At 42.4% G+C, this 14,901-nt stretch overlaps 1 protein-coding gene across 2 annotated transcripts in view; it reads left to right on the top strand.

Annotated features, from left to right (window-relative positions):
• LOC121508864 (myelin and lymphocyte protein-like) overlaps positions 1-14,901 on the top strand; it is a 24,451-nt gene extending 9,550 nt beyond the window's left edge. The window contains exons 1-4 of one of the 2 annotated variants that reach the window (XM_041785978.1): positions 1,365-1,499; positions 12,588-12,755; positions 13,545-13,670; positions 14,381-14,901. In XM_041785978.1, coding sequence (XP_041641912.1) covers positions 1,410-1,499; positions 12,588-12,755; positions 13,545-13,670; positions 14,381-14,455 — 459 coding nt within the window. In that variant the 5' untranslated portion in view covers positions 1,365-1,409 and the 3' untranslated portion in view covers positions 14,456-14,901. Of the gene's footprint in view, positions 1-1,364; positions 1,500-12,587; positions 12,756-13,544; positions 13,671-14,380 lie in introns of those variants that run through there. The other variant, XM_041785979.1, reaches the window with a different exon arrangement.

Below are 14,901 nucleotides of genomic sequence, written 5' to 3'. Positions count from 1 at the left end.
CCTCGGCCAAACCTGCAACCTAAAACATGAAGTGGATCAACAGTGCTGGAAAGGTCTCTGGAGCAGGTTCTGGTCTTGCTGTTGTCCTCGTCCTCCTCCTCCCCTCTGACTGGTGTCTTTAGACTTCTGGCGTAGGATTCCCTGCAGCAGGATCAGGTGTCAGCGGCTGAAATCAGACCCGGCTCGGCGATTATCGGAGGTGTTTGTCCGACAGCTCGCCTGCCAAGAGAGGCAGCCTCTGTTTCCATGGATGTGTTGTTTACAGGTGGAGGTGTGAACGGATGCAGGCTCACGCCAACGCCCGCCTCCCATTGGACGAGGAGCACCAGTTAGTCTTTGTTTAGGTCGATAAAACATCTTAGATCAGGAATTTTTACCTTCAATAATTCTAATAATGTTGAATAATAATTCAACAAAAACATGAGCAGAGGAACGGCTACAGTGACATCCAAACAATTCACCAAAAGCATGATGGGAAAACTCCGCCCACCAAAATTTGACATGACAGTGTCCCTCCTCCAGCCGCCCACCCATTAAGAAAGCCATTTTTCCAGAGTTACTATTTTTAATCCAACATTATTATCTTATTAAATCAAAACTTTGGCAAAAGCTACAATTTTTTTCACATTTTTGAATGTTTTGATTTTCCATATTTATCACAACAGATATTTCACTCTCCAGTAGATTTATACAAACTGAATGTCATTTTTTTCCAAAGATTTTTAATATTTCATCCTTATTTTATGATTTTGCCGATTAAAAACGGTCTTTTTGGAGGAAAAGCTACATTTTCCATTTCTTTCTGTCTGGTGAATTTAAACAAACGTATACATACGTTTTCAGGAGTTCTTCCCTTATTTTGTTTGTGGGAAAAATCCGGATCTATTCCTTACTCTGAAGCCTGTAATGTAAGTACATTTAATTTAACCAAAGTAAGAAAAAAGCTCATAAACTGGGAAAACTGTGGTTCAAAACTACATGAAAATGCAGATATTTGTGAATATGGTGCTGCAGTTGTTGCTTGGTTAGTCAGGTAGGGGGGCCTCTGTAGTACTCTTTCTGGGACCCTTAATCCCAGCTACGCCCCTGCTGGTGTTTCTCCACTCTTCAACTGTTGTTGTTGTTGTTGTTTGTTGTTGAGGAGGCGTCCTGCTGGTTGCCATGGTGACGTGTGAGTCACGCTGCTGGTCAGACACTGATAAGTCTCCCTCTCCCCGATCCTCCATCAGTCCCCTTCCCACCCAGCCTCGGTGTTCATCCTCTCCTCCCGGCTCCCTGAGCTCTGCCAGCCCCGGGTGTGTCCGTGTTTCCCGCTGATGGGGATTCCGGTTTTTCCGGTCTGCTCCTCCCGCTTTAAACGGCCGCAGCTGTGATCGTGGTTCAGTCCGAGCAGCAGCAGCAGCAGCAGGATGGCCTCCAACACCGCCACCATGGGGAACCTGCCCAGCGGGGTCGGAATATGCACCACCATCCCCGACATCCTCTACCTGCCCGAGCTGGTAAGACTCCACCGCGCGCTTTTACGCAGCCTTTACGCACGGAGCCAAAGAGCTGAGCTTTAATCAGGAGGTCAGGTTTATGTGTGGAGCACGAGCCACTCACTGAGACAAATCCACAGACTAAACCGGAAACAGAATAACAGGACTGCACAGATGTAGCTCAGATAAACTCAAACAAATGAGACGTAAAAACATGTTTGGTGCCTTGAATATGTAGAAACGTTTAATGGTGAGAGCACTGGGCACAGTATGGAAGCCCACTTTGGCCAGTTATAAAAAAAATATTAAAGACATAAAAAATGAAACCAGATTAGAAATGAAGATTACCTAAAAAGTTAAAACTATTTTGTTGGTTTGTTTTTGTTTTTTGTTTTTTTTTTTGCTCATTATGGAAAGGCATGACAAAATGTATGGAGGGCCATTCTTGCCAATTCAGAAATAAAAATAATGGGTGATAGTTATGAAGTTATCTGACAGTCAGAGTAACGGGATGTAAACTCAAATAACAGACTAAAAGTCAAAATTATCAAACTGTTTTCCTTAAAATGGTAATAACACAAAAATATACAGACGCATATTTTTGCCATATAAAAATAAAAACATTAAAGCTTATTTGAATAAAATGTCATAGTTAAATTATGAAAGAGCCAAAATTCAAACAATGAGATGAAAGTTATAATGAATGTCAAATGTATGGTAGCCCAGTATTGCCAATTCAATAACAAAATATTATGGAAAACAGTTTTTGAAAAAAAACTATATATGAATATAAATAAAACACAAATAAAAGATAAGCAACTCTGGAAAAATGTCTTGTGTCATAATAATGAGATGAATTTTTATTAGTGAGTGATTTTCTGAATAGAAGATGCTTTAAAGTTTAAAGTTTAGTCTCAGTGATGAACTGAAGCTCCACAGTGATTATTCTGTCAGTTATCAGGTTTTTAATCGTCTATTTTTGCACATATTTGGATTCTAAAGTAGTAAAAAGGTGCATGAAGGAGTTTAACCATCAGCCACAGTTAGACGTTCTCCAAGGAGCCTCTGGATAGAGTTATGACAGCTGGGCGTCAAATATTCAGTGTTTTTCTAGAATGACTCTCACATAAGCTTAAAGTCTTTAATCAAGATTAATCTCAACATTTTCTTAGTTAAGTGTAATTAATTGCAGCCTTTTAATCGCATTTAAAAATCCCACTATTTTGCATTTAAAACTATTGATGAGAAATTTCCTAAACTAACAAACGCTGACTTACAGACACTGAGCCTCTCTGACAGGCTAACTCAACTGAACCACGAAAAAGGAACTTGTTATGGATTTAAAAGGGAATAAGTGAACAGTTAAAAAAGCTAAGAAGAAAAAAGCTTCCTGTGAGTTTTTTCAAAGTAAAATGGGACATTAAGGAGTGGTGGAAAAATGATTTTATATCTCTGTGGCTGCTGGAAGACGCTGACGCGGCTTAAAGTTTGTTCATAGTAACAATAAAGCATGCGATTAATCTCAATTAAACAATCAGTGCTCTAATTTTAGATCATAAAAAAATCATGATTAATGCGATTAATCACAATCAAAACAAATAGTGCTCTAATTTTAGATCACATTTAATCATGATTAATGCAATTAATCGCAATTAAAACAATAAGCGTTCTATTTTTAGATTGTAATTAATCATGGTTAATGCGATTATCACAATTTAAACAAATAGTGCTCTAATTTTGATCATAATTAATCATGATTAATGTGATTAATCACGATTAAAACAAATAGTGCTCCTCTTTTGATCATAATTAATCATGATTAATGTGATTAATCTACTTTCAATGGTTCAGATGTGTTTTAAATATGAATAAGGGGCCAGGGTGATTTTGATTCTCCTGAAAGTCTCGGTTTAGGACCCCCGACCCCGGCATCAAGGTCCAAGCCCCCCTAAAAGCCCCCCATGTCTTCAGATCAGTCTAGTGATGGCTGCTGGGTCCCTTTAGACCGACTGGCTCTGGTGAAATGGGTCAGTGAGTCCAGAAGAAAATAACATGGCTGATAGAGCTTCTAGTTTTATTTTTCTACCTCAGAGACGTGTTCACGTATCAGAACGGAGGGAGACTAAAGGTGCTCTTCGAGACTGGGCTGTATGCAAAAGGCAAGGATGGAATGTTTTATAAGCTCTTCAAAGCATAGAGGACGTTATGTTGGGGAAGCCAGGGATGTTGGGGGCTTTTTCCCTCCATTTCTGCCCAAAAGTAGAACATAGTTGGCAAGGAAAATCCAAGGAGCCAGGACAGTGGACATCAGGAGAGGCTGCTGGTGTAAATGTGTTCTAACAGTGAGAGAGAGGAAGGGTGCTGGTTTTATTCATGCTGATTAAAGGAGTTTGAGTTCTGATGGAAGACTGTTGAGGGACCAGTTGAGTCGGTCCTGGAGTTGTGGGACCTGTACAAAGATGCTCCAGAATACTTTGTTCTCAGTTTAGGGGTTTTAGATAAATGGGGAAGGGGCTCATACCGGTCTTTGCCTCCACTTTACTCAGCTGGCCCCTGATGTAGAACTTTGTGGCCTTCTTTTTGATGCCATAGCTTTAAAAACACCCATCTCTGTTATTTCTCTACATTTAAACCAGCGTTGAGATCTCGACCAGGATTAAGACGTCTAGCTTGGGAGTGTGAGTAATTTATAATGAAGCTCTGCTAAAGCCCTGTGATGAGAGGAAGTTAAAAGCAGACATCCTTTAGAGGACGCTGGATTCACAGCTGAACACTCATGAAGAAGGAAAACACTCCAGGAAGCTCCAGTCACAGATTTATCCAGCAGAAAGGGTCTATGGGAGCTCTTCCTCAGACTCGCTGAGTCACTGTTGACGTGTCTGTGGATGTCTGAGCTTTAACGTCATGTTTGCTAAATGAATCCTTCCTTTATCTTCCAACATTTTCTTTCTTTGTATTCAAACTGGTCGCATCTATCTCAGATGTTATTTCTGATTAGATAGCACCATCACGATTCTGGCCACGTGTCTCACAAACCAGTAATCCTGCAGGTCTGGTTAAAGGACGGAGATAGTGATGAGGGTTGGGACAAAATACTGGTGTGGCAAAATATTGTCTTAACACTTGTGAGGCACTTTTTTATAAAACAGTCCCACATTCCATATTTTCATTCAAGTAAAACTGGTGCTGCTAACAGATTTACCTTTCTGATACTTCCTGATACTTCCTGATACTTCCTGTCTTTATGGCGTTTATGACATGATGAAAGTTAAGAAGTTAGATTGCGCTCTCCTGCACAGACTGAAACATCTAAGCTTTAATCAGTAGGCAACTTAATTTATGGAGCACCCGCTCCAAAAGTTACACAAAGTTAACCCGATCTTAACAGATTTACCTTCCTGTCGTGTGGTTTATGACATGACGAGGGTGAACTGGAAGTTAGATTATGCTTTCACCTGAGTTTTAATCAGTAGGCAACGTTATTTCATACAGCTCATTTATAAAGCTAACTCTATGGACTTTACACAATACTAAAAACTATTTCATGGTGAAAAAAAGAGCGTACTTCCTGTCTTTATGGCATTTATGACATAATGAAGGTTTGGAGGTTAAATTACGCTCTCCTGCACAGATAGAAACACCCAAGCTTCAATCAGTTTATCACAGTTCATTTATGAAGCTAACTCTATGGACTTTACACAATACTAAAAACTATTTGATGGTCATAAAAGAGCGTACTTCCTGTCATGTGGCGTTCATGACATGATGGTTTGTAAGTTTGATTATGCTCTCCTGCACAGACTGAACCACCCAAGCTTCAATCAGTTTATCACAGTTCATTTATGAAGCTAACTCCATTAAAGAGTACTGAAATAAAGTGAAGAGTGAAATATAAAGCAGAGAAAACAGAGAACAGGAAGTCCTGTTTACTTTAACTTTAACTTTAAAAGAATACAAACATGAGTGTCTAATTTTTCTGGCTGAAAAATGAGACCCTTCAGCATCTTTAGATTTAGTGTGCTACTGAGCCGCTTTGTTTCTGTGGCATTTATAGCCAAAACTTTCTGAATTATGCAGCATATCTGCACCTGCTGGATTAGCCTAGCTTCCCCAAGCGTTTCCTGTTTGAAGGGACAACGCTGTCTGAAATCGCTGGTGGATAACGCCACTACTATTGCCAAGTACCTCATACAACCCATCTTCAGAAATCCTGAAATATCCCTTTAACAGCAGGTTAACTAGCCAAAGAAGAGGCAGACAGCGGGATTAGAGTCGACGCAGGTGGTTAAAAACCGCTGACGGTTTAGAGATGTGAGAGAAGCTTAGAGCTCCATTAGCTCCTCACATGTCTGTAAAATCACAGATCACGGGTAAACGAGAGTCTAGTGCAGCGATGAACAGAATAACTGTTTCTGTGGCTGGGTTCCTGTGTTGGCCAGGTGCTCCTGGGTTCTTCTAATGTCTCGTGATTTCCTAGTTCCTGTGATATCTCAGGATGTCTTATTCTAATGACGTCTTAGGTTTTGCAGTTCTGACGATGTCATGGGATATCAAACTCAGATAATTTCTCTGGAATTTTAGTTCTAATAATGTCTCAGTAGTAATGTTGTTTGGGTTGAACAGCCTAGGGTTTGATCTTGTTTAGGTTCTCTTACCTTGAGTGTTCTCTTGTGTTAATGATTTGCTGTCGTCTTGTTGGTTCTGCTGCTTTGTTTTTCTGCATGTCAAAGCACTTTGTAAAAGTGCTATACATATAAAGTTATTATTATTATGATTATTATTATCATTAAAGGTGGTTTTACCGGTAGACACCAGTGAGTGACTGCCTGGGGCCTCAGGCATCAAGAGACGTGCATCCAAAATCATCCCTAGGTTCAGACGAGTGTTTAGACAGTAAACAAGGAGGTCAGAGTGCAGAGAAGCATCAAGATAGATGGGAGTAAATAATCATAATAATTATAATTATCAGCATGTCTGTCTGTGAGTTTACACGCCACAAACACCCGTAGCTCTTCCCCTGAGTTCTTTAAATCACACAAACACACTGATGCTGATCTGTGTTAGAGGTCATGTGTTGTGTTTGGTATACCTGAGATTTCCAGCCTTGTTCTAATGTTTCTGATTTAATAACTCCTTCACTGTAGCACGCTCCATCAATGTAGTACGCTCCATCACCGTAGCACGCTCCATCAATGCAGCACGCTCCATCACTGTAGCACGCTCCATCAATGTAGTACGCTCCATCACCGTAGCACGCTCCATCACTGTAGCACACTCCATCACCGTAGCATGCTCCATCAATGTAGCACGCTCCATCAATGTAGCACGCTCCATCAATGCAGCACGCTCCATCACTGTAGCACGCTCCATCAATGTAGCACGCTCCATCACCGTAGCACGCTCCATCAATGCAGCACACTCCATCACCGTAGCACGCTCCATCAATGTAGCACGCTCCATCAATGTAGCACGCTCCATCACCGTAGCACGCTCCATCAATGCAGCACGCTCCATCACCGTAGCACGCTCCATCAATGCAGCACGCTCCATCACTGTAGCACGCTCCATCAATGTAGCACGCTCCATCACCGTAGCACGCTCCATCAATGCAGCACGCTCCATCACCGTAGCACGCTCCATCAATGTAGCACGCTCCATCAATGTAGCACGCTCCATCAATGCAGCACGCTCCATCACTGTAGCACGCTCCATCAATGTAGCACGCTCCATCACCGTAGCACGCTCCATCAATGTAGCACGCTCCATCAATGTAGCACGCTCCATCACCGTAGCATGCTCCATCAATGTAGCACGCTCCATCACCGTAGCACGCTCCATCAATGCAGCACGCTCCATCACCGTAGCACGCTCCATCAATGTAGCACGCTCCATCACCGTAGCACGCTCCATCAATGCAGCACGCTCCATCACCGTAGCACGCTCCATCAATGCAGCACGCTCCATCACCGTAGCACGCTCCATCAATGTAGCACGCTCCATCAATGTAGCACGCTCCATCAATGCAGCACGCTCCATCACTGTAGCACACTCCATCACCGTAGCATGCTCCATCAATGTAGCACGCTCCATCAATGTAGCACGCTCCATCAATGTAGCACGCTCCATTAATGTAGCACGCGCCCCACAGACAGTAATCCTGCAGACTTGGTGAAAGGTCCTGATTATAACTAACTAGATAACTCAGAGCAGAGACCAGAGTCTCCTCATTCAAACACAACTTTATTCCCGCAGACCGCTGTACATGAACAAACAGGAAGTGTCAGAGACAGTCCTGCTGTAGACCTGGGCTGTCAATGCAGCACGCTCATCACTGCAGCACACTCATCACCGTATGTTGGAGCCATCAATGTCCTCCATTTTTGCAAAATGTATACCGCTTTCAATGTGGAACTGGCAACTGTGTAAAGTTCATCAACTCTGCAGGCACGCTGAACGATTTGGGAAAATAATCAATTAGCATTTTTTATCAATGTGATTGCGATTCAATATGTGATTATTTCTGTAAGTCACACTCATCTCATGTATGCTCCATCAAAAAAAAGGAAGAAGAAGAAGCAAGAAAAACAGTAGCAGAAATCCATCAATGTACTATCAATGTAGCATGCTCCATTCAATGCAAACTGGGGCTCCATCACTTAAAAATATTTATCATTGTGATGATCCATCAACTCATTTTGCAAATTAATGCATGAATTGTTTTAAAGGGTAGATCATCAATGTAACTCTCATCATTTAACATGCTCCATCAAAACATACAAAAATGAAGAAAATTAGATTTTTGTACACTAATCTAAAAATCAATGACACTAAAATTATTGAATGAAATATCAATGCAAATAAATTCTCTGTAGCAAAACAAACAAAAACTGGTATTTTGACACGCTCCAGGTTAATGCAAATATTGCACTGTCTGTGATTTGAAAATGTGCAGCAGGCCATTGTGATTTAATCTAATTTGTGATTAATTGCCCACTCCTAGTTCCAGGCGCAGAAAGGGTGAAATAAGCAAAGAATTTGAATATTAGAGGAGAATTAAAGGCTGTAGAACCGCTCATGATCCTGTGGTGTTGGGACATCAAGTCCCAGCACGACAGGGTAGCACCAGTGAGGAAACCAGAGAAACGCTCCATCAATGTAGTTGACTGATCAATGAAGAATTATGTGAGAAATTAATCTGAGGAATCAAGGGATGTAAAGAAGCATTTATGTTCAGGGTTCAATGTCAGACGTGAGATTCACCGTAGCATGCTCCTCAATGTAGAGATCGCCCTCAATGCGCACGCCATCAATGCAACAGATAAACTTATTTGTGGCCCATCAATCTAGCACACCATGAGCAGGAATGCTGCTTCTCTCACCGTAAACGCTGACACATCAGGTAGCATGCTCCATCAATGTAGCACGCTCCATCAATGCAGCACGCTCCATCACTGTAGCATGCTCCATCACTGTAGCACGCTCCATCACCGTAGCACGCTCCATCACCGTAGCACGCTCCATCAATGCAGCACACTCCATCACCGTAGCACGCTCCATCACCGTAGCACGCTCCATCACCGTAGCACGCTCCATCACCGTAGCATGCTCCATCAATGTAGCACGCTCCATCACTGTAGATCACCATCACCGTCATGCTCCATCAATGTAGCAATGTAGACAGTAATCTAACTAGATAACTCAGAGCAGAGACCAGAGTCTCCTCATTCAAACACAACTTTATTCCCGCAGACCGCTGTACATGAACAAACAGGAAGTGTCAGAGACAGTCCTGCTGTAGACCTGGGCTGTCAGATTAATGAGACCTCTTTATCCTGCAGACCGTCGTCCATGGGATGTTGGAGCCTTTGTCCTCCATTTTTGCAAAATATACGGCGACTTTTGGAGACGTGGGTGGAACTGGCAACTGTGTAAAGTTCAAACTCTGTTCCAGGCAGGGCTGAACGATTTGGGAAAATAATCTAATTGCGATTTTTTTATCCAATATTGTGATTGCGATTCAATATGTGATTATTTCTTAAGTCCCTCATCTCATGTATTTAAAAAAAAAAGGAAGAAGAAGAAGAAGAAAAACAGTAGCAGAAATCCTTTCTATACTATAATTAACACAGATATTAGATTAAACTGGGGCTGGACAATTAAAAATATTTAATTGTGATGATTTCAACTCATTTTGCAAATTTGACATGAATTGTTTTAAAGGGAGTGATCATTTTAATGTAACTCTCATATTTAACACGAAAAACATACAAAAATGAAGAAAATTAGATTTTTGTACACTAATCTAAAAATATGACACTAAAATTATTGAATGAAATATAAAAAAATAAATTCTCTGCAGCAAAACAAACAAAAAACTGGTATTTTGACACCAATTTCAGGTTAAAGAAATATTGCACTGTCTGTGATTTGAAAATTGCAGCAGGCCTTATTGTGATTTAATCTAATTTGTGATTAATTGCCCAGCCCTAGTTCCAGGCGCAGAAAGGGTGAAATAAGCAAAGAATTTGAATATTAGAGGGAGAATTAAAGGCTGTAGAACCGTCATGATCCTGTGGTGTTGGGACAAAGTCCCAGGATGACAGGGAGACCAGTGAGGAAACCAGAGAAACGCCGTCTGAGTTGACTGATCAATGAAGAATTATGTGAGAAATTAATTTGAGGAATTTAAGGGATGTAAAGAAGCATTTATGTTCAGGGTTCAGGTGGTTCAGACGTGAGATTCGGAGATATCCTCCGAGTAGAGATCGTCCTGAAGACGCCAGACAATGACAACAGATAAACTTATTTGTGGCCCAGATCTAGCGTCACACCTGAGCAGGAATGCTGCTTCTCTCACAGGTAAACAGACTGACACAGGTGCAGGTGGAGCGTGCTGCAGCTGCATGAATAATGCAGCCCGTCAATCATCCCAGGTGTAGAGTTCATGCAGAGGCTGCGCCGCTGACACGAAGACGCCAAACCATTAGAGACGATGAACGGGTCAGGTTCAATGTTTATGTCAGGACGAGGGCCGTCAGCGAACAGGAAGTAAGAATTCAACAGAACAGCATTTAACAACAGGTCACTTTTTGCCTTTGATTACAGAAATGACAGGAAAATTAATTCATTTTAACCTAAATTATAACCACTCTCATCACAGCAACCAAGACTTAGTTTTTACTGATTTTAACTGCTATTATAACTATTTTCAAAATGTAAACCCCTTTCCTTGAAAGAGAATTACCTCTTTATTAGCGATGTGGACAGGCACATTGAACTAAACCATTAGGAAAGTAATGTTAGATTACAAAACTAAGCCATACTGTCAGGGTGTGCGAAAAACGGAGACAAATTTGATGAAGAATAATAACATATTTGTGGAAAAAAGCCAAAAGAGTCAAGGGAAAAGCAGCACAAATGGGATAAAACTGTCAAAAAGAAGTAGCAAACTTGGGTAAAAAGTGGTAAAAATGGACAAAAAAAACAGCTAAAATGTGTTAAAAGTGGGAGAAAGAATGCAAGATAAGCATACAGTGGCAAAACTGTGGCAAAAACTGCAATCAAAGTGCCGAAATGAAAGGCAAAAATAAGCATTAAGTGGAATGGCTGTGGCAAAAAGTGGCAAAATGGGAATAACGGTGGCAACAATGACAACAACTTGCAAAAAGTGGGTTAAAAGTCACAAAATAGTGGGAAAAATGAACTAAAGGACTCAAAGATGTGCCTTAACTGTCAGAACGGCTGCAAAAAAGCAGCTTTAAGGTAAAAAACCCAGCAGAAATGGGTTATAAGTGGCAAAAAGGATTAGTTTGCACTGGCAGAAAATTTGTTGAAAAGGGGTTAAGGAGTTGCACTAATAAATAATTCTACCATCAGAACCCAGAAATACTTAGACACACTTTTCAGCTCCACAGTGACATAACTGTTAGCCAGGATGCTAGCACCACTGCTACTGATCCAACACACATGACCTGAAAAATAAATTATCAGGGCCCATTCTCCGGGTTTATCAGGGTCCATTCTCTGGGTTTATCAGGGTCCATTCTCTGGGTTTATCAGGGTCCATTCTCTGGGTTTATCAGGGTCCATTCTCTGGGTTTATCAGGGTCCATTCTCTGGGTTTATCAGGGTCCATTCTCTGGGTTTATCAGGGTCCATTCTCTGGGTTTATCAGGGTCCATTCTCTGGGTTTATCAGGGTCCATTCTCCGGGTTTATCAGGGTCCATTCTCTGGGTTTATAAGGGTCCATTCTCTGGGTTTATCAGGGTCCATTCTCTGGGTTTATCAGGGTCCATTCTCTGGGTTTATCAGGGTCCATTCTCTGGGTTTATCAGGGTCCATTCTCTGGGTTTATCAGGGTCCATTCTCTGGGTTTATCAGGGCCCATTCTCTGGGTTTATCAGGGTCCATTCTCCGGGTTTATCAGGGTCCATTCTCTGGGTTTATAAGGGTCCATTCTCCGGGTTTATCAGGGTCCATTCTCTGGGTTTATAAGGGTCCATTCTCTGGGTTTATAAGGGTCCATTCCCTGGGTTTATCAGGGTCCATTCTCCGGGTTTATCAGGGCCCATTCTCTGGGTTTATCAGGGTCCATTCTCCAGGTTTATCAGGGTCCATTCTCTGGGTTTATCAGGGTCCATTCTCCGGGTCTATCAGGGTCCATTCTCCAGGTTTATCAGGGTCCATTCTCTGGGTCTATCAGGGTCCATTCTCCAGGTTTATCAGGGTCCATTCTCTGGGTTTATCAGGGTCCATTCTCCGGGTTTATCAGGGTCCATTCTCTGGGTTTATCAGGGTCCATTCTCCAGGTTTATCAGGGTCCATTCTCTGGGTTTATCAGGGTCCATTCTCTGGGTTTATCAGGGTCCATTCTCCAGGTTTATCAGGGTCCATTCTCTGGGTTTATCAGGGTCCATTCTCTGGGTCTATCAGGGTCCATTCTCCGGGTTTATCAGGGTCCATTCTCTGGGTTTATCAGGGCCCATTCTCTGGGTTTATTATGGGCCCAGACAGTTTTTTGACTATCTCTGTGTACCATAGAAGATGCAGACATGCCGTCCATATTTATACGTAGCTAATGGTTTCCTCTTTTATTGTGGTCTCTTTAGATCTTCGGCGGTCTGGTGTGGATCCTGGTGGCGTGCACGTTGGTGGTTCCTGCAAACCCTCAGGGCTGGGTGATGTTCGTGTCTGTCTTCTGCTTCGTCATGACCTTCATCTGGATGGTGGTGTTCGCCTGTGGTGGTCATCACAACAAAGCAAGCTGGGCCGCCGCCGTAAGTCACAGCAAGCGTTCTATCGTAGGGTTAACAAGGATCTAAATCATATAGATGTAGAACATGTTCAGACATAAATATGCTGGATTGTAGTTGAACAAATCGACCTCTACTTGCTGATTCCATAGGGCCTGAAACACTCCCAAACACACCCTAGCCTAGCTAACCCTGACCCTACCCCAACTTACCCTGACCCTAGCTTACTCTTACCCTAGCTAACCCTAGCCTAGCTAACCCTGACCCTAGCCTAGCTAACCCTGACCCTACCCTAACTTACCCTGACCCTAGCTTACTCTAATCCTAGCTAACCCTAGCCTAGCTAACCCTGACCCTAACAGAAGCCGTGTAACTCAGACTGGAGTTGTTGTGTCTGACATCTCAGAGATTCTATCCAAAGGTAAATCCCTCTAACAGTCTGGACATCGCTGACATGGAGGTTTTATGGTCACATCCTCGGTTCCATCAGAGTTTATGAGTGTTCTCTGCTGAAATAAACTGATTTTGAACTAAATGAATAAATCATTATCCCCTATGAGTCCGGATCCCCTGAATGCATCACGTGGCGTTCTCAGTAACCTACTAAACGTCATGTTCATTATCAGATCATCTGAATATTTCCTGTTGTAAACACGCTGGAACCCACCAGACCAGTCTGAGAACCACGTCACCATGACGGATCTGTTTATCTGATCACACAGCTGTGTCAGTCTTTGACTCAGGGCCGCTGATTAACCACATACATCCTCCTTTTCTTCTTCTTCGTTGGTGCCCCTCCCCTTTCTCTGCCAGGACTTCCTGTATCATGGAATCGCTGCCTTCTTCTACCTCAGCGCCTCAGTGGCATTGGCCAGAGTGACCCTGGAGATGAGGGACGGGCCGATCTTCCAGAACTACCAGCTGGACATTTCTGCCGTGGTGAGTCCCAGCGAGGACCAGAAACCCCTCTCTGATTGGTTCAAAAGGTTTCTCCCCTCCACCACAGCCTTGAGACGTTACAATAAAACACCTCCATTAGCTGATGAACTCTTAGAAGGCTTAAATTATGATTGGTTCAATCACACTAGACACAGCGATGGCCTCCACACCAGGTCAGTCTGTTAACCTGTGGTAAAAACCACTGTTGTGTAGAGTTTAGGGGTCATACTCTAGTTTATTCTGGTCCATCTGGAACTTTCCTCTTTACATTCATTCCTAATAGAACATTGTCTCAAACGACCTTCAGATGAAACAGACAAAAAAGTGGAGCTGAGGCGGGGCTAATGCCTCTGACAAGCAGCTACAGCATACACGTTATAGTCAGAGGCCACGCCCCTAATTTAGCATATTTAAGAATCAATCTTGACCTTCATGTAGTCAAAACTAAGTTATCTAAATATAAGCTGGGCTCCGTGTGCCAATAGAAGAATGAGCCGGAACTGCTTTGGCTGTAAATGTGATCCTGTTTCAGCTTTACAGTTTTAACATGGAGCTCTATGAGGGCTGACTCACTGCAGGAGACAGCCTCTAGTGGACAGTAGAGAAACTGCACTTCTTCAACACCATGGAGTAGGGGGTTTAAACAAAGGTTTTAGAGTTTCCCATGATTCCCTCCTCTGCCGTTAACATCAGTCTCTGCATCTCTGCAGGTTTTCTCCTACATGGCGACTCTTCTGTACTTCATCCACACCATCCTGTCTGCCATCAGATGGAAGTCCTTCTAGAACGTTCTCCAGCAGAACTGAACTGATTAGGAAGTTTTTACAGAACGCTGCAGCTCGATGAAGGAGGAACTGATGGAGGTCGGATTAGCACGCCGACCATCAAATCGTTGGTTAGGGCGGATGTAAACGCCGTCTCCTCGTTAGTGGCCGATCCGCTCTCTGAGGTTCAGCAAACATGTTAAATTAAAGGCTCAGAAATAATCGAACAATAATGGAAGAAAAAACAGTTGATATCTCTATCACAGCTGTACGGGGGTTCTTTTATTTTATAATTACTCTCATGATGTCACTTCCTGGTTCTGTCATGTGTACTTCCTGTAATGAACTGGTTTGGTTCTAGTTTTACTGTCTGCTGATTTTAAATACTTCGAGGGCAAAGTTCCTTTGTATTTAAGAATAAATTTATTATGATCAGAACAGAATTATTTTGTAATGAAAGCCTTGAA

This window comes from Cheilinus undulatus, linkage group 4, assembly GCF_018320785.1.
Source record: "Cheilinus undulatus linkage group 4, ASM1832078v1, whole genome shotgun sequence".
NCBI classification, from domain to species: Eukaryota; Metazoa; Chordata; class Actinopteri; order Labriformes; family Labridae; genus Cheilinus; species Cheilinus undulatus.
The sequence above is the reverse complement of the archived record's forward strand: the minus strand, read 5'-3'. Positions and strand labels throughout refer to the sequence as shown.